The sequence below is a fragment of the Argentina silus genome, assembly GCF_951799395.1.
Source record: "Argentina silus genome assembly, chromosome: 16".
Lineage (NCBI taxonomy): Eukaryota > Metazoa > Chordata > Actinopteri > Argentiniformes > Argentinidae > Argentina > Argentina silus.
The window spans coordinates 12,721,026-12,747,006 of record NC_139670.1 but is presented as its reverse complement, the minus strand read 5'-3'; the positions used below and the strand labels follow the sequence as shown (position 1 = coordinate 12,747,006).

General features: G+C 46.4%; 5 protein-coding genes across 10 annotated transcripts in view; 3 read left to right on the top strand and 2 right to left on the bottom strand.

Moving 5' to 3' along the window:
- The window catches only part of LOC310817067 (calcium/calmodulin-dependent protein kinase type II subunit gamma-like), a 15,901-nt gene extending 15,268 nt beyond the window's left edge, over positions 1–633 (top strand). For all 6 annotated transcript variants that reach the window (XM_083687485.1, XM_083687486.1, XM_083687484.1 and 3 more), the window contains one exon: positions 1–633. This exon is cut by the window's left edge and continues 2,367 nt beyond it. The gene's annotated coding sequence lies outside the window, so the exon portion shown is untranslated.
- bicral (BICRA like chromatin remodeling complex associated protein) overlaps positions 1–25,981 on the bottom strand; it is a 253,681-nt gene that overhangs the window by 94,024 nt on the left and 133,676 nt on the right.
- Positions 3,315–25,981, bottom strand: LOC310817104 (neurotrypsin; the record flags this gene model as incomplete). Its single annotated transcript, XM_083687538.1, has 17 exons — positions 3,315–3,327; positions 3,793–4,108; positions 4,262–4,527; positions 4,622–4,744; positions 5,005–5,310; positions 5,508–5,649; positions 6,234–6,454; positions 6,958–7,099; positions 7,236–7,414; positions 7,977–8,120; positions 8,395–8,577; positions 8,757–8,895; positions 9,133–9,375; positions 20,201–20,243; positions 22,369–22,494; positions 25,330–25,343; positions 25,957–25,981. 17 exons carry the CDS (start codon positions 25,979–25,981, stop codon positions 3,315–3,317), a joined length of 2,625 nt encoding a protein of 874 aa, XP_083543664.1.
- LOC310817059 (E3 ubiquitin-protein ligase TRIM39-like) lies at positions 11,690–14,083 on the top strand. Its single transcript, XM_083687472.1, has 2 exons — positions 11,690–11,746; positions 12,151–14,083. The coding sequence occupies exon 2, from the start codon at positions 12,153–12,155 to the stop codon at positions 13,800–13,802; it is 1,650 nt and encodes a 549-aa protein (XP_083543598.1). The 5' UTR covers positions 11,690–11,746; positions 12,151–12,152; the 3' UTR covers positions 13,803–14,083.
- On the top strand, positions 16,021–18,372 carry LOC310817057 (E3 ubiquitin-protein ligase TRIM39-like). Its single transcript, XM_083687470.1, has 2 exons — positions 16,021–16,080; positions 16,613–18,372. Exon 2 carries the CDS (start codon positions 16,615–16,617, stop codon positions 18,247–18,249), a length of 1,635 nt encoding a protein of 544 aa, XP_083543596.1. The 5' UTR covers positions 16,021–16,080; positions 16,613–16,614; the 3' UTR covers positions 18,250–18,372.

Here is a 25,981-nt window from a genome sequence, read left to right as displayed (position 1 = left end):
CCTCACTGGTATTTTAGTCCCGTCAGCTCGTTCAGGTGAGAGAGGAGTTTCAGAGAGAGTGTTTGGTCAAGCAAGATCAGAGAACTATTTATGCAGTTTAACCAGAGAGGGAGACGTATGCATGTTTCAGTTACACATTTTCACCATGTACCTAACCTGAATAAGGATGGAGACTGTGTTTATGATATATAATAACATTTGCATCTTTGAAATGAAAAACCTCCTCCATCCAGAATATTGAATAGGTGACATGAAATTAAAAAAAAAATACAATAAAAAAGAATTATATGTATGTATATATATATGTGTGTATATATATATATATATATATATATAATGGAAAAAAAACACAAAAAAAACGATTCAGGAGTCGTAGCTTGGTATGAAGCCCTTGTTGTTAGTATTTTCCCTGCGTTGTTATGATATCCAGTACTATCGGGCTGCGCTTTCTTTCCCAGCCTTCACTTGGGTGCTGGAGTTTTTTGCATGATCATGATGTACAATTAATAAAAACCATGAATTGACGACTATCAAGTGTTTGTCTGAATGTTAGTTGGTCTTCATCATAGCTTTGTTATTCTTCAAAACTTGGATCTTGAAAGTATTTAATAAAAATACTATTTCAGCACCGGCCCATTTCTCCCGTCTCTGTTTTCATATGTGGGTGTGGGTGTTGTGATATGTTTTCCACTTTATTTATGAAGTTGTTGTTTAATACAGATGAGTTTTGTTTGGTCTTTGCTGATTTAAAAGATGAATCTATGAAGTGGAGAAATCTGAGCTATTTGATACCATTCCTTATTCCGTTCTATGCATTGCAATGAGCCCGTCCTCCAATTTCTACCTCCACCAGCCTCTCATGATGTATATGGGTTCAACAGTATCACCTCATGATTCTCTAGGTTTTCTACTCTGTCCCAGAGAAGCAGAGAAACTTCCCTCCATGACAATTACACAATCTTTCTCATTGTAACAATAATGTCATTGTCTGAGACACCATTGAACAACAGATACAATGAAATTCGGAACTTGCCATGCTCTGTGTGTCTCTAGCTGTGGCCATGTGCTAGTACTCTCTCTCTCTCTCTCTCTCTCTCTCACACACACACACACACACACACACACAATTCTCTTATACCCCTGACTCCTGCCCAAGCCTTAGACAGCACTAAACCAGTTTCTCCCTCATTTTAAGTAGTCTTATTCACAGCTTTATATTCCTGCTGTGCCCTGTAGTCTTAAATAAACTAGGACTGTAACCTTATCTAAGGCGCTATTGTGGTCTTACTTAAGACAGACTGTTATTTTAAGCAGTGTGCCCCAGTGAGTGCATATGGAGATGTAGGACAGGTCTCCTGGTCCCTCTCTTCTGTGTGATTAATGAGGTGGCCTCTGCAGCAGGTCAACTCCTCTACCTTCACTCTCTCTCTCTCTCTCTCTCACACACACACACACACACACACAGGAAAAACTATTTCCAGCATGCCATTCTTCCTCTACCCCTCTTTCCTCAGCCCCCTGTTTCTACATCTTTAAAACGAGGAAAAATCCACTCCCGTTCCGCTGTCTGCATGTAGCCTACCGTGCGCTAATGCAGCTACCTCAAGATACTTTGCCATTACTTTAAAAGGTCACAGGATTAACATTAGCTGGCGTGTAGACACCTCACTCTGAACCAGTCCTTCATTCACTATGGTGAGCCAATGCCACCTGTGGCCACAAGATGGCGTGATGATCGTATCAAGGACAAGAAACAAGTTACACAAAAGCTGTAATAAGTAGCAGACGAGTCCAAATCCCCAACACACCCAACAGAGACCAACAAAGGAGTCCATATTTTGTCATCAAGCAGGTGTTTTAATACTCAACCATGTTTCACAGAACACCAAGGGAAACAGACAGATGGGGTGGATGATGACACTGCCACATGTCACCGAGTCTAAGGTACTTCACAGCTTTATAACCAGAGATACAAACCCTCTTCCTGACATCGTCTCATATCCAACCACGGACCTACTGACATTAGGATTTAGCATGAATCTCTGGGCAGTGCTTTTTAAGTCAAACATCAAAACGTCTCATGTCATGATCATACAGTAGACTATTACATGTTATGTTGCTGTAAATGCATGAGTATGTACAGTATTAAAAAAGAGGCATAGGATCGTTTCTTGTTAGAGAGAAACAGTTAGTTATCGACAACAAGATGCTTCACGACACAATGGCACAGCACGAGATTGAGTACAAGTCCATTCAGTAAAAAACAAACATCAGAGCCATAACGATCCAGATATACGTACAGGTGTATAATGGCTCTGTAGAGGGAGAAAAACAAACATGACAATGTCGCCACCTACTGGTTGGAACACACTCGCTCAGAGGAAGAGCGAGAGAAACATTCAACGAACAGTAAGTTAAACATGTCGGCCATCAAACTGAGTCAAGAATTAATGCAACACACAAAAACAATCGGAACGAGCTATCTTTCTACGCACTACAGTAACACCATCTGGAGCTGCTCAGGGAGATCTGTACAAAAGAGAAATATGACCCTGCCCTTGGCTTCCAATGGCTTTGAAAGGAGAGAGAAGAGTTGTCCAGTCCAGGTTCAGAGTAAATAGCATCGCCATGAGAAGAACAGACAGTAGTAGACAGTCTAAATGAACAATAGCATATTATATCAGTCTGAAGAGGCTTCATATTCAAGCTCTAATAGTGTTTCTCACCCCAACCATATCGACTAGTTCTGTCTAGTTAATACCGTGCATCACAAGACCATTTATAGGAACCCAACCCACTAGTCAAAGTAGACTACCTAATTTACGGCTACCCCACCCCACCCCACCCCACCCCGCCCTAACCTAACCCCTACTCACACTCACACTCACACACACAGAGTACAGAGTACAGAGTACAGTTACAAACACTCAGTCACACAGCATTACCCTCGAGAGTACATTTTCATCAAAGTTAACCACCAGCAGATGGACAACCATGGAGACCCAGAGTTTACATTATAGAGTACAGACTGGACAGCCGTGGGTACGTAGTATTACAGGTTCACATCGTCTGATTAGTAAGCAGAGCCTCCATCCCTCTCCTCTCCTCTCCTCTCCTCTCCTCTCCTCTCCTCTCCTCTCCTCTCCTCTCCCCTCCCCTCCTCTCCCCTACCCTACCCTCCTCTCCTCTCCTCTCCTCTCCTCTCCTCTCCTCTCCTCTCCTCTCCTCCTCTCTCCTGTTGTATTCTTCTTCTTTGTCCTTCTCCTCCATCGTATCCTCTTCCTCATCTTCCTCTTCTTCCTCCTCAGACAGAGTCACACGGCACAGCTGGTGAGCCAATGGCGTACCCCGGGTCAGACCAGGACGGGTGTGTGTGTAACAGTGTTGTGAGTGTGTTTGCGCTTATCGTGCGTGTGTGTGTTGGTGTGCTGATTGTGAGCGTGTGGGTGCAGATCGTTGGTGTGTATGTGTTTGATCTCATTGGAATCGTGTGTGTGTGTGTTGATGTGCGGATCAAGTGTGTGTTTGAGCTTATTATGCATGTGAGAGTGTGTGATGTGATCCTGTGCGTGTGAGATCTGATCCTGTGTGTGTGAGAACTCACCGTGAATGTGTTTGAGCACATCATGAGATTGTGTGAGCTGATCTTGTGTGTGTGTGAGCTGATCTTGTGTGTGTGTGAGCTGATCTTGTGTGTATGTGAGCTGATCTTGTGTGTGTGTGAGCTCCTCGTGTGCATGAGTGTATGCGCTCTGCTCTGGTGTGTGTGCGTGCTCCCCATGAGTGTGTGACCTTTGCTCTGGTGTGTGTGCGTTGGTGACCTCTTCAATCCAGCTCCTAAACCTGCCGACTCGGGTGTAGAGTGCCGGGGTTGAGGGGTCGCCACACCCGTATCCCCCGGCGACGACCCCGTTGAGCACCCAGCGACCCCCCTCCCCCAGGCACAGCAACCCGCCTCCGGAGTTACCCTGACAACTGTCACCATGGAGACGGCTGGTGTCTGGAGGGCTGCCGGCGCATAGCGTGCCATGGCTGGAGTAACCGTTGCCATAACGCTTCTTGCATTGCCATGACGATAGGAGAGGGACCCAGGACTGCAGAACAGCATCTGTGGCAGGGAGGAAGAGGAGCAGGAGGAGGAGGAGGGAGAGGGAGGGAGGGAGGGAGGAAGGGAGAGAGGGAGAGAGAGAGAGAGAGAGAGAGAAGTTAGTGTACATGTCAGCCACAGAAAGTAGTCCTCTGCATCTGGAACGAGGTATACCTGCGCCTCCCCAGCCTGTGGTCACCGCGGCGATGCAGGAGGAGGGGGTCTTCTCCCCTGCGGCGCTGGCAGTGGGGAGGCAGGCTGCGTTGGTGTGGGGGTCAAAGGCCAAGCAGTGACCCTTGTCGCTGCGCAACTTCAGCAGGGCCAGGTCGTGACCCCCGCTCTGACCTTTGAACTTTCTGTGGAGCACCAGTCGCTCCGGGGTACGGGTCCGCTCCGAACCCCCCACACGTACCGCGTACTGGGACGGCTCGCTGCCAAACCTGAGGGAGGGAGGGAGAGGGGGAGGGAGGTCAGGTGAGGAGGGGAGGAGGAGGGAGTAAAGGGGAGGGGGTGCGGGGGGTGCGGGTGGCTGACCTGTTGAAGCAGTGTGCCGAGGTGAGGACCCAGCAGGGACTGATCAGAGTGCCGCTGCAGAGAGGGCGGCCATCTTCCCCCTCAGACTGCTGCCACACAGACGCCTGCCACGGCCAAGAAGTCCTGCTGGGGGGCAGAGAGAGAGAGAGAGAGGGAGAGGGAGAGAGAGAGAGAGGGTGGGGATAGATAGAGAGAGAGAGAGAGAAGGGGTGGGGGCAGAGAGAGAGGGAGGGGGTGGGGGAAGGGGGGCAGAGAGAGAGAGAGGAGGAGGAAAGAACTGTGTCACGATGACATTATTCATGCCATGGATTTTTCTAGCAATTTTTCGAGCAAACTTCACGCCTGTCGTCCATCTCCTGTTGACTGAGTTTTCACTCGTTTACCTGAGTGTGTTTTCTTCTCCTCTTCCTCCTCCTCCTCCTCCGCCGCCGTTCTTCCTCTCGCCCCCCTCCTCCGTGGTCTTCTTCAGCCCGCAGGTGAGCTCGCCGGTCGGAGCCCCGCCCTCGGACGCCGCGGCAGGGGCGGAGTCACATTTGACCCCGGCGTCCTCCCTCCGCCTGCAGCCCTCCGTGCCCAGGCCCAGAGACGGGCACTCCCCCACAAAGTCCTCTTTGCCCGTACACCTCACCTGGTCCAGGAGCACGGGCCCTTTACCCCGCCCGAAACCACCTGACGCTAGCGCTCCACCGCTGAGGGGAGGGGGGGAGGGAGGGGGGAGAGATGAGGTGAGGTGAGTTAAATGTCGGAGAATTTGTTTTGACTTTCTTACCCGTGTCACGTAAAAAGGCACGCGCTCTCTCTCTCTCTCTCTTTCTCTCTCGTTCTCTCTGACACACACACACACACACACACACACACACACACACACACATACACACACACTCACCCATAACCCAACTGCTTGCACACGACTGCTGCGTTGAGGTCATTCCAGCCCGAGTCACATATCCCGGCCCAGTCTCCATGGAGATACACCTCGACACGCCCCTCTTTGTGACTATCGCCACCCGCGAGACGCACCAGGGGACCTGCGACACACACACACACACACACACACACACACACACACACACACACACACACACACACAGCTGTATGCATGTGTACAGAAGGAGATGGCTGTCTGGTGTGACAGAGGGAAATGTCAGCTGTAGTGTGTGGCCTTTACGTCCTGTGTCTCTATTGTGGTTCTAATGGAGCCGTGTGGGTCCCGGAGCAGCAGATGACAGCATGCAGGGCTTTATTCACCCTGCTGTCAACACACTTGACACTGACATTTAAACCTCCTCTCTGACACACACACACACACACACACACACACACACACACACATACAGACACATACACACACACACACACACACACACAGACAGACACACAAACACATACAGACACATACACACACACACACACACACACACACACACACACACACAGTGTCATACAGACACAGATACACACACACATATATATAAACACACAGGCACACATAGGCGCAGGCACGCGCACACACACACACACACACACACACACACACACACACACACACACGTACACTTTCCCCCTACTGTACCTGTCACTACCAATATCCTCTCTGTTTCTATGTTCTTACCTGTAGCAGGTGCAATAGCCGGCACCTCATTGGTCTCCTGGCCGGCTCCGCCCCTGCAGCGCACGCCCACATCCTCGCTGTGCGAGCAGTCGCTCCGACCCCAGACGCCGTGGGGACAGTCCAGCAGGGAGGCCTCGGACCCCTCGCAGCGCACCTCGTCCAATAGGATCAGACCGGTCCCCTCGCCGAACGTTCCGTCAGCCACCACCTCGGCATGCCCCCTACAGGCAAAAGGGTGGAATGACACAACCTCTTCACTGAGCCTACACTGCTACAGAGAATAATCACATATTCCCAAAACCGTATCCCTGCTGAACTAAACACAGAAGATGAGACTTCAAGGTATAAGTTCACGACGAATCAAAGCTTGTTAGATGGCTCGAAAACAGATGTTGCTTAGGTTGTGGGTTCGATTCCCGCTGGGACCATATATACTGAAATGTATGCACTCACTTCAATGTAAGTCGCTTTGGATAAAAGCGTCAGCTAAATGGCATATGTTATTTCTCTTAAAGCTTAGAGCGGGGTCTACACAACAGATGGTTGGGATTATTATATGAGATGGACTCGTCTGAGCGAGAGCACTTCCAGGGGTGAGGCTGGTGGAGGGAGACGGACTCAGAGGACGGGGCTCATTGTCATGCATGGAACGGAATGAGGAACGGGATCAAACACGATGTCGACCTCCACCAGCCGCCCCGGGTCACTCGAGTCCCCCGCCCACCTGTATCCCAGCTGTCGACAGACCACCTGGGCGTGCTGCTGGGTCCAATGGTCGTCACACACCGTGCCCCAGTCACCTGAGTGGAACACCTCCACACGGCCCTCCCACGGACTGTCACCTGCTACCAACCGCACCACACCGTCTGAAACACACACACATACACACACACACACACAAATGAAGGTTAGTGCACTCACCTCCACAAGAACTGCGCTATAGTCTGTGTGTGTGTGTATGTGTGTGTGTGTGTGTGTGTGTGTGTGTGTGTGTGTACCCACCTGTGTAAGGGCTGCAGGACACTCCTGCGTCCTCCATGTGATCACAGTTGTGCTGCTCCCAGTCGCCATGGAGACACTGATCCAGGAACAGTTCATTTCCTGTACACTTCACAGCATCCAACAGGATTGGTCCTGAACCCTGCCCAAAGTGGGCCCATGACCAGGCCTTTGCCACACCCCTGAACAAACACGCACGCACGCAGACACACACACACACACACACACACACACACACACACAGTTATATAACCACTCCCAAGATTGTTGCGACAACCAGTGGCTTGGTATTCAGCTAACTTTCAAAACATCATGACTGTCTCTCTCCCTGTAGCATATAAAAATACCACTGGCTATATCTATTATTTAGAGGAGACTCCCTCTATGTCCTCACACACACTTACCCATGCACGCACAAGAGAGAGCCACACACAGATGGAGAGTGCTGTGTTAGCCTACTGGGAGATGAACCACTCACTAACTGGTGAATGCCAAAGTGGGATTCTATAGATAGCTCCAACTCTGACAAAGCTGACTTTCTGTCCCACAGGATTCCTTCCCCTCACTCCACTCCAACATAGTTGACATAACAACAAAGTTCCATTAAGTAACTGCTTTAACAAACTTGTGCCCCATACTGGATCTGCAGCACCCGGAACAGCCAATTTACGGTAGCCATTTTGTGCCAGCATGCTCATCAACTCCTAGATAGCTCTTTGGGAGTGTGAGAATGAGGTGACTCACCCAAAGCCCAGCTGTCTGCAAACCACCTCCGCATCTCTGTCGTCCCATTGGTCGTCACAGACAGAACCCCACCTGCCGCCATGGAACACCTCCACACGCCCCTCAAAGTCCTCCTCCCCTCCAACCAATCGCAGAGGGGGGCCACTGCCTGAGAGAGGAAACAACGCCCAAATATGGAGCATTAACAGGGTGAATGTGAAAGTCAAGGGTAAGAAAGAGTATGCATGAACTTCTGTATGGGTGTTCTATTCTTGCCCTATCCTGCCCCCTCCCTCCCTCGACCTTCCTCTTCTCTCATCACCCTCTTTCTCTCCCTCTCTCCCTCTCTCCCTCTCTCTCTCAGGTGAGTGTAGCAGCAGCTGCTTTTCGAGGCCTGTCTGGTCAGGTTGCCATGACACAGCGGTAGGTGGTGTCACACTGACCTTCGGGTGGTGCGCACTCCACTCCTGCCTCGTTTCCATGGCTACAGTCGCCGGTGACGAACGTCCTGCTCCGGCACAGACTCAGAGAGCTCTCGTCACCGCGGCAACCAAGCCGCTCATAGTGGAAGAGACCGGAGCCGGAGCCAAATCGGGAATGCTGCAGTGCCGTACCGATCTCACTGAGGAGGGAGTGGCAGGGGTTACACACACACACACACACACACACACACACACACACACACACACACACTCAGTGTTATACATAGTGCATTTATACACACACACACACACACACACATTTACAGATGCAACAACACAGACACACAATAGACTATGAGGCCCCGCCCATCTCTCGTACCCCAGCCTCAGCTGTCTGCAGATCACGCTGGCGTCCCGGTCACTCCAATGAGAGTCACACACCGCTCCCCACTCGCCATTCAGATACACCTCCACACGGCCATTAACAGAGGAAGTCCCGCCCACCAGCCGCGCCGCATCTGACAGTCGGAGAGACAGACAGGCACATTAGCGAATCAATAACCCAGCAAAAGACAAACAGGTACTGCCGACATACTATATGTTCATCAGTGGAGGCCGGTAGAGGTAGAAAAAATCGGGCGTTCCTCGTTCCATTCCATGCATTACAATGAGCCCGTCCTCCGATTTCTACCTCCACCAGCCTCCCCTGATGTTCATATACATATTTGATGTGTGTGTGTGTGTGTGTGGTGTACCCTGGTGGCAGTCACAGTAGGCCCAGCCGATGGCCCCAGAGTTCTGTCTGAAGAAGCACCAGGGGTTGGACTCTCTGTCCGGGTTCCTGCAGTAGCTGTGGTCCCCCAGACCTCGGCCAGGGTACTGCAGGACATAGTCTGGAAACTCCGTCCACTTCAGACAGGGGGCGCCAGAGTCCGTCTGAGACACTGAGCCGTTATAGTAGCCCAGCTCTGTAAACCCCTCGGAACAGGAGAGAGGAGCTGAGGAGGGAGGGAGAGAGAGAGGGAGGGAGGGGGAGAAGAGGATGAGAGTGAGAGGAGGGAGGGGTAAGAGTGGGGGGGAAAAAGGGGAAGACAGGAGAGAAAAAATAAAAAAGTAAATGGGTTTAGGTCGGAGAAGAGGGGATAGAGAAAATTGCTTTACGTCTTTCATATTTGAGCACGGAGGCTTACATGGATAACATTCCCACTATCCACAGGCACAGCAGGAGTCTTCTGTAATGCAGTTACTCAACTGATCTTATGTTTGACCGTTCCCTCCACCTCAGACCCCCGGCCTTATTCAAAATGGTGGAGGTTACATACAGGGTCCTTGCAGAGCAGAGACTACACACTCTGTGCTGTAAATGGTGAATCAGTAGAGGAGGCAAAAATACAATCAAAGGCGAGATGAAACTGCTGACACAGAGATGGAACAAAACCAGGACGAACGCAAAAAAAACAGTTAAGTCTACCTACAATGGTAGGTAGACTTAACTGTACACATACTGTAGTGTAAACTGTAGTGTAAAAGAATGGTAAATACACATATCAAAGGTAACACACATGCTCACACACACACACACACACACACACACACACACACACGCACACACACACACTATGAGCTATGGTTGACACATTGCTTAGTACGGAGAGGACAATCATGTCTGATATAGTCGGTCCCTGCTCAGTAACAATAGAGTCTAGGTCTGCTGCTTTCTGGAAGAAAAGTCCCTTTCACAGCTCTCTCTCCTCTTTCCTTTCTGTCTCTCTCTCTCTCTCTCTCTCTCTCTCTCACACACACACACACACACACACACACACACACACACACACACACACACACACACAGAGACACACACAATATTAATCTCCCAGGCAGTAATTACAGCAGTTTTAGGAGAGAGAGCTGTGAAAGGACTTTTCTTCCAGAAAGCAGCAGGCTTAGACTCTATTGTTACTTAGCAGGGACTGACTGTATTAGACGTGGTTGTCCTCTCAGTACTAAGCAAGGTCTCAACCATAGCTCAGCTGTGTGTGTGTGTGTGTGTGTGTGTGTGTGTGTGTGTGTGTGTGTGTGTGTGTGTGTGTGTGTGTGTGTGTGTGTGTGTGTGTGTGTGTGTGGCTGAGGCTGAGGCTGAGTTATTGTTGATTGTATTGTGACCTCTGTAATCAGACCCTGCAGTACATATCCAACACACACACACACACACACACACACACACACACACACACACACACACACCATACACACAGTACACTCAGAGAGGCCTCACACCTCCACAAAGCCTGGGTAACTTGGGTGGCCATTTTACACTGTGATTAATGACAGAGAGGTTTCAGCAGTCAGGACCGGTGTTATCTCACAGACCCACATGGCTTGGCTGTCCTAGAACATCATCTCTCTCTCTCTCTCTCTCTCTCTCTCTCTCTCTCTCTCTCTCTCACACACACACACACACACACACACACACACACACACACACACACACACACACATTCCCAGATGCTGTATCCCCACTCCTCACACGCTGTTCCAATCTGGAAGATCGAGGAAGAAAATGAGGGAGAGAGAAGAGGCTAAGATGGCGAGACAGGTAGCAAGAGCACAGGAGTGGGAATGAGGAAAAAGAGGATGAAATGGGGTAGAGTGGAAAAGAAGGAGATTAAGGAGAGGGATCTAACCTTACAGGCTGGTTTCCCGGACACAGATTAGGCCTAGTCGTGGACTAAATCCCACTTTCAAAGGAAAATGTCCATTGAAGTTGCTTTTTAGTCTAGGTGCAGGCGTAATCTGTGTCCAGGAAACCAATCCTACATGTGTAGTAATTAGGTGGTCTGGAGGCTAGACAGTAGAACACCCACTAGAGCCAGACTGGGATGGTATGACTCTCTCTGAACACCCCATCACCACCACTCCACCCACCATCACCACCACTCCCTTTACTCCATAGGGGTAGTCACCATCCCTGGTCCTGGCAATCCACAGAGTGTTGAAGCTTTGGTTCCAGTTCAGCAGAAACACACCTGCTTACACTAATAATCAATGTATCATCAAACTCTTGATTAGTTCAATCAGGAGTGTTTGTCAGTTGGTTGGTAAAATGTGCCTGTCAAAGGCAGAATTCTCATCCTCAAAACGGACATTACATATTTAAGAATCATTAATTATTAGACAGGTATAGATGATCCCTGCATCTTTAAAAGGAAGCAGAGCAGGAAACCAGACAGGGAGGAGTTAAGTGATGTCACTTTGGTGAAGTGAAAGTAACTGGAGAAAGCCAGTTGCTGCACCAGGACATTCTTCACACATTGGCACAGAGTTGACCGTTCGTCCAGAGAGAGAGAGGGAGGAGAAACCCACACTAAGGTGAGCTACTAGAATGAGTATTGTCTGCCTTTCACCTCTTTCTTCTTTGGTTAAAAGCCTAACATAATCTCTGTAGGATGTTACTTATGCAGTTACCAGCCGGGGTTAAATTGGGATTGAGGAGGTGGGGGAGCCCTATAACCAAAATACAATCCCAAAGAAATCCTGCCACAGATCCTGCCTTAACATTTTTTTTCACTAAGATCTATTTACTGTTCTGGAACAATTCAGCCAAATCGAATTCACTTTTTGTGACAAATAAACAGTTTCCATTAATTACCAGCAAACAAGTACCACTATGGTTGTTTTTTTGCATTGAGGAAATACTGAGCTATTAGGCTATTCATACTGTCACAACTTCAGCTTCAAGGAAGTCCTTTGTTTTCTCTTTTCTTGTGTTCCAGAAATGGCGTTCGTCTCCAGTCTCCTGTCTGAGGAACAGTTCCAGTGCTCTATCTGTCTGGATGTGTTCACTGACCCAGTATCCATTGCATGTGGACACAACTTCTGCATGACCTGTATCAGTAGATACTGGAATAGCACTGCCCTGTGCCAGTGTCCACTGTGTAAGAAGGTTTTTAAAAATAGACCAGATCTTAATGTCAATACTTTCATTTCTGAGATGGCCGCTCAGTTCAAGAAGTCAGTTGAAGTCAAACCTGCCAGCAGCCATGCCGAACCTGGAGAAGTGACCTGTAACGTCTGCATGGGGCAGAAGCTCAAGGCCATGAAGTCCTGTCTGGAGTGTCTGACCTCTTACTGTGAGTCTCACCTGGAGCCTCATCAGAGAGTTACAGGCCTAAAGAGACATAAGCTGATCGACCCGGTGAAGAACCTGGAGGACAGGATGTGTAAGAAACATAGCAGACTCCTGGAATTGTTCTGTAGAACTGACCAAATGTGTGTGTGTCAGTTCTGTACTGAGACAGACCACAAGACTCACCACACCGTCCCTTTAGAGGCAGAGTATGGGGAGAAGAAGGCTCAGCTGGGGAAAACGAAGCTACAAGTGAAGCAGATGATCCAAGAGCGACTGCAGAGGGTTCAGGAGATCAAACACTCAGTAGAGCTCAGCAAGAGAGATGCAAAAGTGCAGATAGCAGACAGCCTACAGGTATTCACTGCTCTGGTGTGCACCATTGAGAGAAGTCAGGCTAAGCTCATTGAGGTGATGGAAGAGTGGCAGAAAGCAGCAGAGAGGCAGGTTGAAGGGTTTCTTAAAGAGATGGAGCAAGAAATCACAGAGCTACAGAAGAGACACACCGAGCTGGAGCAGCTCTCACACAGTACGGACCAGCTCCATCTCCTCCAGAGCTCCCTCTGCTCCCCTATACACACCAAGGACTGGTCTGAGATCAGCATTCACAGCCACCTGTGTGGGGGGAACGTGAGGAGAGCTGTGTCTCAGCTAGAGGAGACATTTCAGAAAGAGATAAAGAGTGAACTGGAGAAATTCCATCATGAACTGGAGAACTTCTGTGATTCTGAGCTAAAGAGGGTTCAGCAGTATGCAGTGAATGTGACTCTGGACCCTGATGTTGCACATCCTCGCTTAATCTTGTCTGAGGATGGGAAACAAGTGAGATATGGAGAAACAATGCAGAATGTTCCTCACAACCCAAAGAGGTTTAATAGACGTCTTGCTGTCCTGGGAAAGGAGGGCTTCTCCTCAGGCAGATTGTATTATGAGGTGACAGTTAAGGGGAAGGTTGAATGGGTTTTAGGAGTGGTCAAAGAGTCCATCCGCAGGACAGGAGCCACAGCTAAGAGCCCTGAGGAGGGACTCTGGGGTGTGACTTTGAGGGAGGATAAGGTTGAGGTCTACACCTCCCTTCGTGTCCCCATCCACCTGAGAAAGAAGCCCCAGAGGGTGGGGGTGTTTGTGGACTATGAAGCGGGCAGAGTGTCTTTTTATGATGTGGAAAACAAGTTTCATATCTACTCTTTCACTGGCTATACCTTCACTGAGAAACTCCATCCATACTTCAATCCTTGTGATAATGAATATGGTACCAATTTAGCCCCAATGGTCATTTCTCCTGTCATTCACACTTAATGAATTAAGGCCCAACAAGGGCGTTTTGTGACTTGACTGTCTTGGCACAGGATAATGGCAGTCATAGATGTTTAATAATATAGTAGAATTATGTGGTCATTTAGCAGATGCTTATACTGTATCAGAAAAAGCAAATTGTAAAATGTGCTATTGTAAGTAATGGTATGTGATATAATGGTTTATATGTGACATCTGTATCTGTAATTGTGTGTTACATGTTTTTAAGAAGTCTGTGCAATCTAATGTAATACTATGGGAATAAACTAGAGGAGTCATATGTTTTTATAGTGTCTGTCTGGGCTTCTGTTATCCTTGTGTTAACCACACACCACTGAGCATTACTGCCTGTCTTTCCATCATGAACACTACTGGCCTGGCCTAAGATAGATGAAACCTTACATGAGAAAGCATTACTAGAGTCTGGACAGCTCCCTAACACAATGTCTTTTAACATACTGCACATTACCCCTCTCATCCCATCTTTTTTTAGATCTTTACCCAGTCTCTCAGCCCCCTCTCTTCCCGCTCTTCCTTCCTGTGGTTTCCCATAATGATGGCTGTTGAGCACATTCATGTATTACCTTTGTTTTTCTTGTTTTACAGACAACATAGGAGCCAAACATGCATGGTCGGAGGGGCAAGTGCTGGACCTCGGAATCGTTCTAAAGTATGCGCCAGACAGACGCGGGGGTGGAGGACGGCCATATAATAATAGATTTTTTTTTTTTGTATAATTTACCTTATAGCAATTCTATTTATTTACTGTTGAGAGATAAATGTCTGTGGAAGACAAATTATATGTTGCTACAAAATAAATATTCAACCCTTATTGTGAATGGGTATTTTAGTAGATAACTCACCCACTGTCATAGTACCTGCATATTGTGATAACGTGGTGTAGAGTAGTAGACATGTGGATTGACTGGCAATGCACTTGCAATTTACCTGGAAATTCAGTTTACAGTCCTATTATACCTTTAATACACATAAACTAAGAACATAAGTAAGACATAATAATATAGTACGTACATGTGATTATGTCAGCTATATGTCCATGTACGTGTTGAGTTAAGTATTGTAAACATAAAAAAAACACCTGGTTAGGGGACTGTCAAATAAAGGGTTACCGAAACCACTTCTAATTTATAAACGTTCATTTTCCCAAGTGGTTGATGTTATTGTTTCAAAGGATGTCATGCATAATCAATTACAATTTCAATCCTCATTCTAAGAAATCGTTTTGCATCATGTGCCATCCATAGACAGTCAACCAAAAAAGAAAAGAAAATGCAATTCCTCTCATGTCAAAAGCATTCCTTTAGCAAACTAGTGTTATATTTCGTCATCAGAAATCTGTAAGTTTCGTAAATATAAACAACGTGGGACAGTGCGCGAACTGACCAATGGCAGGCATGAGTGGGCGTTTTCTTATATGTTCACTCCATAGGGGTAGTCACCATCCCTGGTCCTGGCAATCCACAAAACGTTAAAGCTTTTGTTCCAGTTCAGCAGAAACACACCAGCTTACACTAACAATCAACTTCTCATGAAACCCTTGATTAATTCAATCAGGTAAGTTGGTAGGTTCGAAACAAATGCCTGCCCAGGGCAGAATTCTCATCTCACGTCTACTCACAGGAGAACAGCATTCCATTAAATAAAGTGCGATATGTAACATTCAAGTTTTCTAGTGGTTGTAATGACTATGTTTAATCGGTAGCGATCAGGGAATGAGATCCCTTGATATACTGTACATATTTCATTTAATGCTGTTTTGATCCCAAAAAGTCCTTTCTAAAATAAAGTGTCAAAACAAACACAGGTTTATTTGTAATTGGATTATTTATAATTGGAGGAGTGGACTCACAGATGTGTGCCTTTCTGTCTCTGGTGGCTGCCTTTTCAAATCGTGCGTGCATGCAGAAACACAACAGCTAATGTCCGACACTGCAAGTCCATTTCGGGGGGTTATATTCATGTTAGGGAGGAAGTTTGGAACTTTGAACTGAATTTCACCTAGGTGACTAGAGGTGGCAGATTGACATTACACTTACGCACAGCTCCTTTAAAGGAACTTTAGACAGGCATACATAGATGATCCCTGCCCCTTTAAGAGCAGAAAACAGAAGGAAACCAAACAGGGAGGAGTGAAGTGATGTCACTTTGGTAAAAGTAAACTGTGTCACTGCACCAGGAAACAAAATTCTCTCCTGTTGCCCACTAAGCTCTTTACACAGTGACACAGAGTTTACCTGAAAGTGGAGAAACCCACATGAAGGTGAGCTACCAGAAATAGTATTGCCTGTTTTTCTCACTTCTTTGGTTAAAAGCCTGATGTTATCTCTGTAGACAATGTTATGCAGTTACCAGACATGTTCACATAACAAGACTTGAGTTACTTGATAAACATTTATTTGGCTTGATCAAACACTCATACTGCATACTGGTTACTAAAAGTATATACTAGATACTAACTATACTACATACTATTTAAGCCATACTGTTTAGTAAAAATGTATACTGAGAAGGACATTTCTCTACAGTCTGCCCTCCTTACCTGCTCCATTGAATTGTGAGACTAAAATCAGAATTTACTTCCTGAATAGTGTGCCATGAATTTATACTGCATGGAAAGGCACATTTAGTATGACATCCTGGCATTTCAGGTATACAAAATGTGCACACTGCAAAACCTACCAATCTTGCATCCTAAAAATACTAAATAGGTTGCAGTACAAGCGTAATAATGACAAAAAAGCTGACTTGTCTCATTCTAGGAAATCTTTGTTTTCTCTTTTCTTGTGTTCCAGAAATGGCGTCCGTCTCCAGTCTCCTGTCTGAGGAACAGTTCCAGTGCTCTATCTGTCTGGATGTGTTCACTGACCCAGTATCCACTGCATGTGGACACAACTTCTGCAGGACCTGTATCAGTGGATACTGGAATAGCACTGCCCTGTGCCAGTGTCCACTGTGTAAGAAGGTTTTTGAAAACAGACCAGATCTTAGTGTCAATACTTTCATTTCTGAGATGGCCGCACAGTTCAAGAAGTCAGTTGAAGTCAAACCTGCCAGCAGCCATGCCGAACCTGGAGAAGTGACCTGTAACGTCTGCATGGGGCAGAAGCTCAAGGCCATGAAGTCCTGTCTGGAGTGTCTGACCTCTTACTGTGAGTCTCACCTGGAGCCTCATCAGAGAGTTACAGGCCTAAAGAGACATAAGCTGATCGACCCGGTGAAGAACCTGGAGGACAGGATGTGTAAGAAACATAGCAGACTCCTGGAATTGTTCTGTAGGACTGACCAAATGTGTGTGTGTCAGTTCTGTACTGAGACAGACCACAAGACTCACCACACCGTCCCTTTAGAGGCAGAGTATGGGGAGAAGAAGGCTCAGCTGGGGAAAACGAAGCTACAAGTGAAGCAGATGATCCAAGAGCGACTGCAGAGGGTTCAGGAGATCAAACACTCAGTAGAGCTCAGCAAGAGAGATGCAGAAGGGGAGATAGCAGACAGCCAGCAGGTCTTCACTGTTCTGGTGCGCACCATTGAGAGAAGTCAGGCTAAGCTCATTGAGGTGATTGAGGGGAAGAGTAAAGCAGCAGAGAGGCGGGCCACAGGACTTATACAAGAACTGGAGCAAGAAATAATGGAACTGAAAGGGAGATACACTAAGCTTGAGCAGCTCTTAAAAACTGAGGACTTCCTCCACTTCTTCCAAAGCCCTGTCTGCCCCAACAGACTCACCACAGACTGGTCTGACATCAACGTTCACAGCCACCTTAGTGTGGGGAATGTGAGGAGAGCTCTCTCACAGCTGGAGGAGACACTTCATGAGGAGATAGAAAGTGAACTGCAGAAGTTGTGTGATGCTGAGCTGAAGACGTTTCAGCGGTGTACAGTGGATGTGACTCTGGACCCTGAGACAGCAAATCCTCACCTCGTCCTGTCTCAGGATGGAAAAGAAGTGAGGTATAAAGAGAGAAAACAGAACCTTCGAGACATCCCAAAGAGGATTGAAAATAGTTTTTGTGTATTAGGAAAGGAGGGCTTCTCCTCAGGGTGCTTTTACTATGAGGTGCAGGTGAAGGGGAAGCTTGAGTGTTTCTTAGGAGTGGCCAGTGAGTCTATAAACAGGAAGTGTAGCTCTACAATGAGCCCTGAGGATGGATTGTGGGCTGTGCAACTATTGGAGTTTGCGGTCATCGCTCACAATGTCTCTCATCGCTCACAATTGTCCCTGACAGAAAAGATCCAGAGAGTGGGAGTGTTTGTGGATTATGAAGAGGGTCAGGTCTCCTTTTATGATGTGGAAAACATATGTCATATCTACTCTTACACTGGCAACACCTTCACTGGGAAACTATATCCACTTTTAAATCCCTGTGATAATGAATATGGCCCAAACTCAGCCCCATTGGTCATCTCTGCTGTCAATCACACAGAATGAATGCAGCCCATAAAGTCACAGGAACATGAGATTATGTTTCAACAATTGTAAAATGTTCTGATGGAAGTAAATGTCCTCATGTGTGATAATAAAATTGTGTCTTAGAATGTTGATTTGAATGTGCCGATGTGAGTAAATCATGTTTCTTTTGTTTGCTTAGCTCTGAAAGACAACCTTAAAGGTATACTCAGCGATGTGAAATTACCAACGATGACTTCAGGGATGTTTCAGATTCATCCAAGCAAGGCGTTTCACTCGCTAGTGATTTCGTAGGAGTGCAATCACGTAAGTGAAACCTGATAGTTGTGTGACAAAAAGACTCCAGTATCTATGCCGGTAGTCGTCCTGCTATTTCGTGGCTAGTTCATATCGCCGAGTCTACCTTTAAGTCCTCTGAATGCCATCTTAGAAGGTGATGTTTCTCTAGAAGAGTATCTATCTTAACACTATATACAGTTATCTCCAACACATAACCACAATATCAAGTCTCTGACCTTCTCTCCTCTTCTCTGAAGGGTATCAGCGACAATAATTTACGAAACACAAATCACTCCTCACCTCACCTCACCTCACTTCCTCTTTCCTCATCCCCTGTTTCCATTTTCTTCTCCACTCATCTCTTCTCTTCTCTTCCTCATGTTTTTGTCCTCTCCCCACTATCTCTCTCTCCCTCTCTCTCTCTCTCTCTCTCTCCCCCTCCCCCCCTCCCAATAGCACTGATAGGGAATCAACCATGACCATTGCAGTAGACATCATGTTGTTCACCCAAAGCGCCGATCACCTCCTTCAGACTCACACAGCGCTCTCATCGCTAACACAGCCACACTAAATGCTACAACAGCCACACTCTGCCCATCACCATGGGAACACTCATTCTCTCAGCTCCCATAATCCATTTCCCCGCCACAATGCCTATTTGACACGGTTCACACTCCTGCACCATATGGGGGGTGGGTGCGTGTGGCAGCAGACTCGGAATACACACACGCACACACACACACACACACTTAAGTACAAGCATACACAAAAAGATGCAGACAAAAAAACCTACTAACTCTCATCTACCAACAATAAATTACTGTGCACACATGCACACATACAAACACGCATGTTCATGCACAACATATGCATTCATGTCTATGGAGAAAATTACACAAACGCATCATACACACAATGAAATATAAACTAGTGATGTGTCTACGTTCTGAATATAACTTCATCTTTGTCTTAATCTTATGTGTTATCTTTGTCTTAATCTAATGTTATGAGTACATCCTGTTTTTCTTTGTTCCCACCTATATATAGTTCATACATTTGGAGATCATATGACTCATTTGAGACAAGGCATTGAGACACTTCTCACCCAATCAGGAGTGTGTATGAGGGGGGGTTTTAGCACTTGGAGTGAGACCAAAAACGATGAGTTGGCTCATCCTCGCCAGTGTGAAACCAGAGCCCCACCCCCACCATAGCCATCAGACTCTTGGGATAGAGAGAACAGAGGCAGGCAGAGGAGGGGGAATGGAGAGAATACACAAGGATGATGGGTTGGAAAGAAAAAGAGAAGTGAACGTATGTATCAGTGGCAGAGGAGGCTGGTGGAGGTAGTGTTAGATACCATTCCTCATTCCATTCCAGGCATTACAATAAGCCCGTCCTCCGATTTCTACCTCCACCAGCCTCCCCTGACCAGGGGATATGAGATGGGGCAATAACTACGTAGGGAACGCAAAGAGGGGAAGTTAAGAGAGAACAAGAGGAAGGAGAGAAGGGAGATACTAGGAGGAGTGAGTCAATAAGGATGGAGGGATTGAGGAGTGATAGGAGTGAGAGAGTAGGGATGGTGGATATGGCGAGTAAACGAAGGGATGGAGGGAATAAAGAGGGAAGGAGGAGATGAGAGAGTACTTCAGGAGGAACATGAGGAGAGCTGTTGAGACGGTACGCCTACCTGTGCTCTGCACATCGTTTAAGTAACTGTCATCAGCCACCACCTACAGACGAGATGAGGGAGAAGAACAACTGTCAGATACCATTTCAAAATCTCAAACCAGATCAGACAAACACAACCCACTTACACCGTTACCGATCATGTCTGCTACAGAATTAATGAATAGACTTTATTGATATCCCAGATGAAGAAATGTCACTGGCAGCAAACACAGAGAAAGGGTTGAGACGCAGAGGCGTACGGAACATGGCGTCTACGTGGGTACTGCTGCTGGAGTACTAGACAGGTTCTGATTTTATCTGACAGTAGGCAGTGTAATATGGAGTTTCAGAGTTGGAAAACCAGGTCAGATCACTCCAGACTGCGTCTGACAAAGGACTGAGGAGAGGAGAGAAGAGGAGAGGAGAGGAGAAGAGAGAAAAGGAGAGACACACAGAGCCATGGTAGAGGAAAAGATTCAGAATGAGATCAAATCTAAATGCTTCACCTTCAAACAAACAGTTAATTTCCGCTATTAAGATGTAAAGTAACCCTGTCTCTCTCATGATGGTGACCCAATTTCGATTCCTGCCTGTCACACGCACACGCACGCACACGCGCACACACACACACACACACACACACAAACACACACACACACACACACACACACAAACAAACACACTCCTCCCAATGGCATTGCCCAAGCTAATCATATTACACAGTGAACAGGAGTCTCTGCTACCTAACATGAGATGCTGATATCTGCGCTCATATCAATCACACGGTTTGGTTACAGCAGTAATCAGATGATGCTCACAGAGATGAGACCAACAAACTCTCCAGCGTTCTACAGATGGGTTCTATCCTCTATCACTCCTCTCCAGCGTTCTACAGATGAGTTCTATCCTCTATCACTCCTCTCCAGCGTTCTACAGATGAGATCTATCCTCTATCACTCCTCTCCAGCGTTCTACAGATGAGTTCTATCCTCTATCACTCCTCTCCAACGTTATAAGTTCTATCCTCTATCATTCTCCAATGTCTCCAACATTCTGAGTTCTATCCTCTATCACTCCTCTCCAACATTCTATGAGTTCTATCCTGTCTCGCCTCTCTCCAGATGTTGCGGTAAACACAGTGTTGTAGTTGTTTGGCCAAACATTACTCAATTACACCTACATAGTTGTATACAATATATAATATTATAAAAACAATATTACAGAGACAATTCACTTAATGATTCATTGCTAGATAATTTAATAAAATCAAGGATGTAATTGTGAGGATACATATTGTGAGGATAGATTACTCAACTATTACTTAAAATATCAAATTAGATTTCAAGGAGAAATTCAATATTGACAATAAATCAGACTCAGGTTGCACATCCTTTGCCTCAACACATCCTTTCATTCTCAGAATATGATGAGGTCCGTTTTAGGCTCAGGGAAAGCATTATGTGTGTCTTCATTAGCCTTATTGAATATGGGCCAGTACTTTCAAGGGACTCTATTCATGTTTTGACCTGTTCATTTGGCTAAATGTGAAAATGGCATACCATCACCGTACACGCAAATCGAGTAAATGCGTCGCTTGCTAGGTGGTTTGGTGGTTGATTGAATTGCTGCGACAAAGGGAATAAGCTTATGTTACTTATTCACGGGGAAGAACGGACGAGCGACTGGTTCCTCTCGTGATAGCCCGCCATAAGGGAACCGCGCCTGAGACCATTATAGAATAAAAAAATTAAATAAATAACATACTCAGACGCTGCGGTATAAACACTGATAGCACATGAAAAAAACCCACAATGGGCCTCATGCCAATTACATTATGTCCATGTTTCAGGATTTCAAAAAATGTAAGCTAACGCATGAATAGCCTATAGATTCCCACTGCTTCGCCCAGCACAATTGCCCCATGTGGAATACATGTATTAAATAAAACATAAATAAAGCTTAGTGAGAAGCTTAAGGAAGCCAGTGTTTTTAAATCAAATGTTGTGAGGTGAAACCTACAGCTTGGAGTGCAATAAAGAGAATGAAGGGTAGGCTAGCCTATAGAATATAATGTATAGGTTAACACATTGAGCCTATCGGACCGTTCTCATGGAAAATAAGGCGCACCGTGAAAATAAGCCTAATCATGACACTCATTGTAGCACTCATCTTCAGATCATAGCCTACCTCTGAAAGCACCGGCAGTGAGAGGCAGCTCACGCCAATCAGAAGCAATATTTCCCGAATGGTCAGATCCATCCTACCCGGTGTATCCGTGTCATAGCCCGAGAACCCGACACACCTGTCCCATCTCTGTCACAAACTCCCCGTGAGCTGAACCGTTATTCTCAGACCGACAACGTAGGACGCGCGAAGCTGTTTCGACAGGGAACTATTTGGGTGCGGCACTAATTGTCTTGACAAACAAAATCAGTTGAGTTTTCAGTCTAATCTTCCTTTACGTTATATGCCGCAGGTCTCTCTCTCTCTCTCTCTCTCTCTCTCTCTCTCTCTCTCTGATGAGGTGAGGAACACACACCCCTTTGCCACACCGCCACCGCGCCTTCGGGGCGCGCGCACCACTCCCGGGTACTGAGAGCTAATTGTCCCGTGCCCTGCAGCAAAGGAACTAAATGGAAATGTCCAGTCGTCGATTAATCAGCGTCACCTCACCAATTTTGTGTTAAATTGTCAGGCAAATCAAAACCTTTGTTTAGGAAGATGTCAAAACATAGGGTAGTAGGAATTTTGACCTGTGACATAGCCTATATGCAAAGCAAAACAAACACACACACACACACACACACACACACACACACACACACACACACACACATACACACACACACACACAGTGCGGGGATTCGCTTCTCTGAATGACATATAGAACATGTTTTTTCAATCCTTCCCAGAAAACTACCAGGACATTTGTGCTCTGCTCAGCAGTTTCCCAAGCCCACACAGGAGACTGCTCTGGGCTCTAAGAAGTGGTACCTCAGCTATTCTCTATATGAGTGACTCTACTACACTCAACCAAATGAAATGTGAGCTAGCCTTCTGGAATCGTGTTTCATTCCAACTCATCATAAATAAATAAATAAATAAAACATGAATCCAAAATTGAAATAAAAAATGCATCAGAAATTACCATTTGCAGCTTTTTCTCCAAACACTATCAACAAAAATGTGTAGTGGAGATGATTTGGAATCATTCCCTTGTGATGGGTAGCCCTGCCTAACACTTATAAGCCCAAATGTCACTCTTCAACTACAAGGCTGTCCTCTCGGTCTAATGGTATACTCTCTGGCGTGACGTGATGGAGACCCAAGTTCGATCCCGGGTTGTTGCACACACGCACACACACACCCACACACGCCGTGAGGACAACATCAAAAGCCTCTCTCTGCAGTCTGTCTCAGTGTGTTATGTATGGCAAACTTTGATCATCAGCAAGGCTATAAATTGTAACACCTAATCATACATTTTCAGTTTTGGAAGACTGAAAAAAATAGTTTTTAGGGAAAAGTGTTTGGAAGGGTCTAGTGCATTTCAGTAGGAACCTGAATGTACAACAAGGATGTGTATTAAGACTCTTTGCCACTTCAGAGAGCTTATTGTATGCTGAGCCTGTGATACCCAAGTCCCTAAAGCTGTGCCAAGGATATTAGGAATATTTATCTACTTTAAAGAGTTTTGTTTTACTCACAGGCTTCCGGGCAAGAGATTACTCATGAAATTAAGTGCAAAAATAGTTTCATTATTGTTTCTCCCTCACATGCCTTTGAAGTTGGTGCTCCATGTTAATAGTGTGTTATCTTTAACCCAAATCTCTGTTCTATCTGCAGAATGGGAGGGGGTTGCAACTGATGAACTCTCTCTCTTTCTCTCGAAAAAGCTGCATCTCGATGACTGTCAAAGCAGCCTTCTCTTCTGTCATTTCCTCCATGACCTGGTCTGAACATCCCTGGAGACAGTGTAAGGAAACAATGGAAACATTCCATCACATTTAACCAGGTGTTCACAGATCAGAGTGGCCAAGACATAGTGTCGCCTGCACAACGACTTCTGTGTGATCTCTCACATTCTGTCTCTCCATATCTTTGTTCCCATTGTTGCTGCACCCAGTGTGCACTTCAGGAACACACACGTGCGCACACACACACACACACATACATACACACACACACACACACACACACACACACACACACACACACACACACGTGTCTGTCTTTTTTCCTTTGTTACTGTACCAGTCTGTACCTCAGTGCTCGATGAGAGCCTCATGGCGTCGTGCAGATTTTTACAAACGCCCCGTTGTCATGGCAACACAAGGTTTTGAAATGTGAGTGGATGACAGATCTATCTCCAACCTCTATTTTTTTGTTTAGGAGCCTACATCAGAAGACACTAAATCAATACTGCATGGATAGGGAGGATGTGACCAAGGTTATTCCAATATGCAGAATAAACACGCCACAAGCAGCGCCATATTCTGACGGATATATTCTCAACTTCACTGGAAAATAGGACGGGCTTTGAAGATTAACTCAACACGCAGGCAGCGTGCACGCACACAAACGCGCGCGCACACACACACACACACACACAGGCTTTTTAAATGAGGCTTGATGATGATGTTGTGGTGTGTGTGTGTGTGTGTGTCTGTGTGTGTGTGTGTGTGTGTGTGTGTGTCACAAATCTACCCGATGGCACTACCTAAAATCCCATTATCCCCACCCCCCAGCCCCCACCCCCAAACCATCACATTGAGAGAAGCCAATCCCCAAGGCTAAGACAGTTGGTATGGAAACCGATCAGTAAAGCTCTGAACCTCTCCTTTAACGGCCCATTACTGGCTGCCATCCCATAATATCACTGCTTCCCTCTGAGGCAGAAGCAGACTTTACTAACCCAGATCTCTTTGCAGTGGAAAAGGACATGTGTGCATGTATGTTAATGGTGTTTGTGAGCATAAACTGAATCTCTTTATTTTTTACCATCCACATTTGAATTTTTTTTTGTTCATTCTTCTCTCCGATTCACTCCTTCCATCTCTCTCTCTTCCATGTCTTTTTCATCTACATCCTAAAAGAAGCGTTTCTTTCACTGCAAGCTAGGGAACAGGCTCGGATGAACAGCAGTACGAGCAGTATGATCTCTGCACCAGAAGACAAACAAGACATCATCATCTCATCACAAACCTCATCACATTAGGGTTAAGATTGATGTTGTGTCGCTGAATCGGCAGACCATAATCACACACCACAGAAAGGGATTCAGACAATGTATGAAACAAAGAAAACAATGCTAGGGTATCTATGAAACACACACTCCTCCAGGGTGCTGTGGAAAATCACAACTTTCGGTGAATCAATCAACAGACCTGGGACCCATGCTGAGCAGAATACCCCAACTGACTACCTCTTCTGCATCAGCATCTGATCTCAGGAGACAGAGAAATGAAGGGACTGTTGAGAGAGAAAATGTGTTAGAAAGGGAGGAAGACACGGAGAAGAAGGAAAGGAGAGACGATCTGACTGTGTGTGTGTGTGTGTGTGTGTGCGCGTGTGTGTATGTGTGTGTGTGTGTGTGTGAGAGAGAGAGAGAAGGAGAGACAGAGAGGGAGAGAGTAATGCTGTACCTATCCCCTGGGCCCACAACAGCATATTGTTTATCATGTGTTTTCTGCTGCCGGCACGGATGCTGTTCAGAGATAACATCCACAGCGGGGTGTGTGGGTGTGTGTGTGTGTGTGTGTGTGTCCTCCTTACCGGGAACCGTCTCTTCCACCGGCAT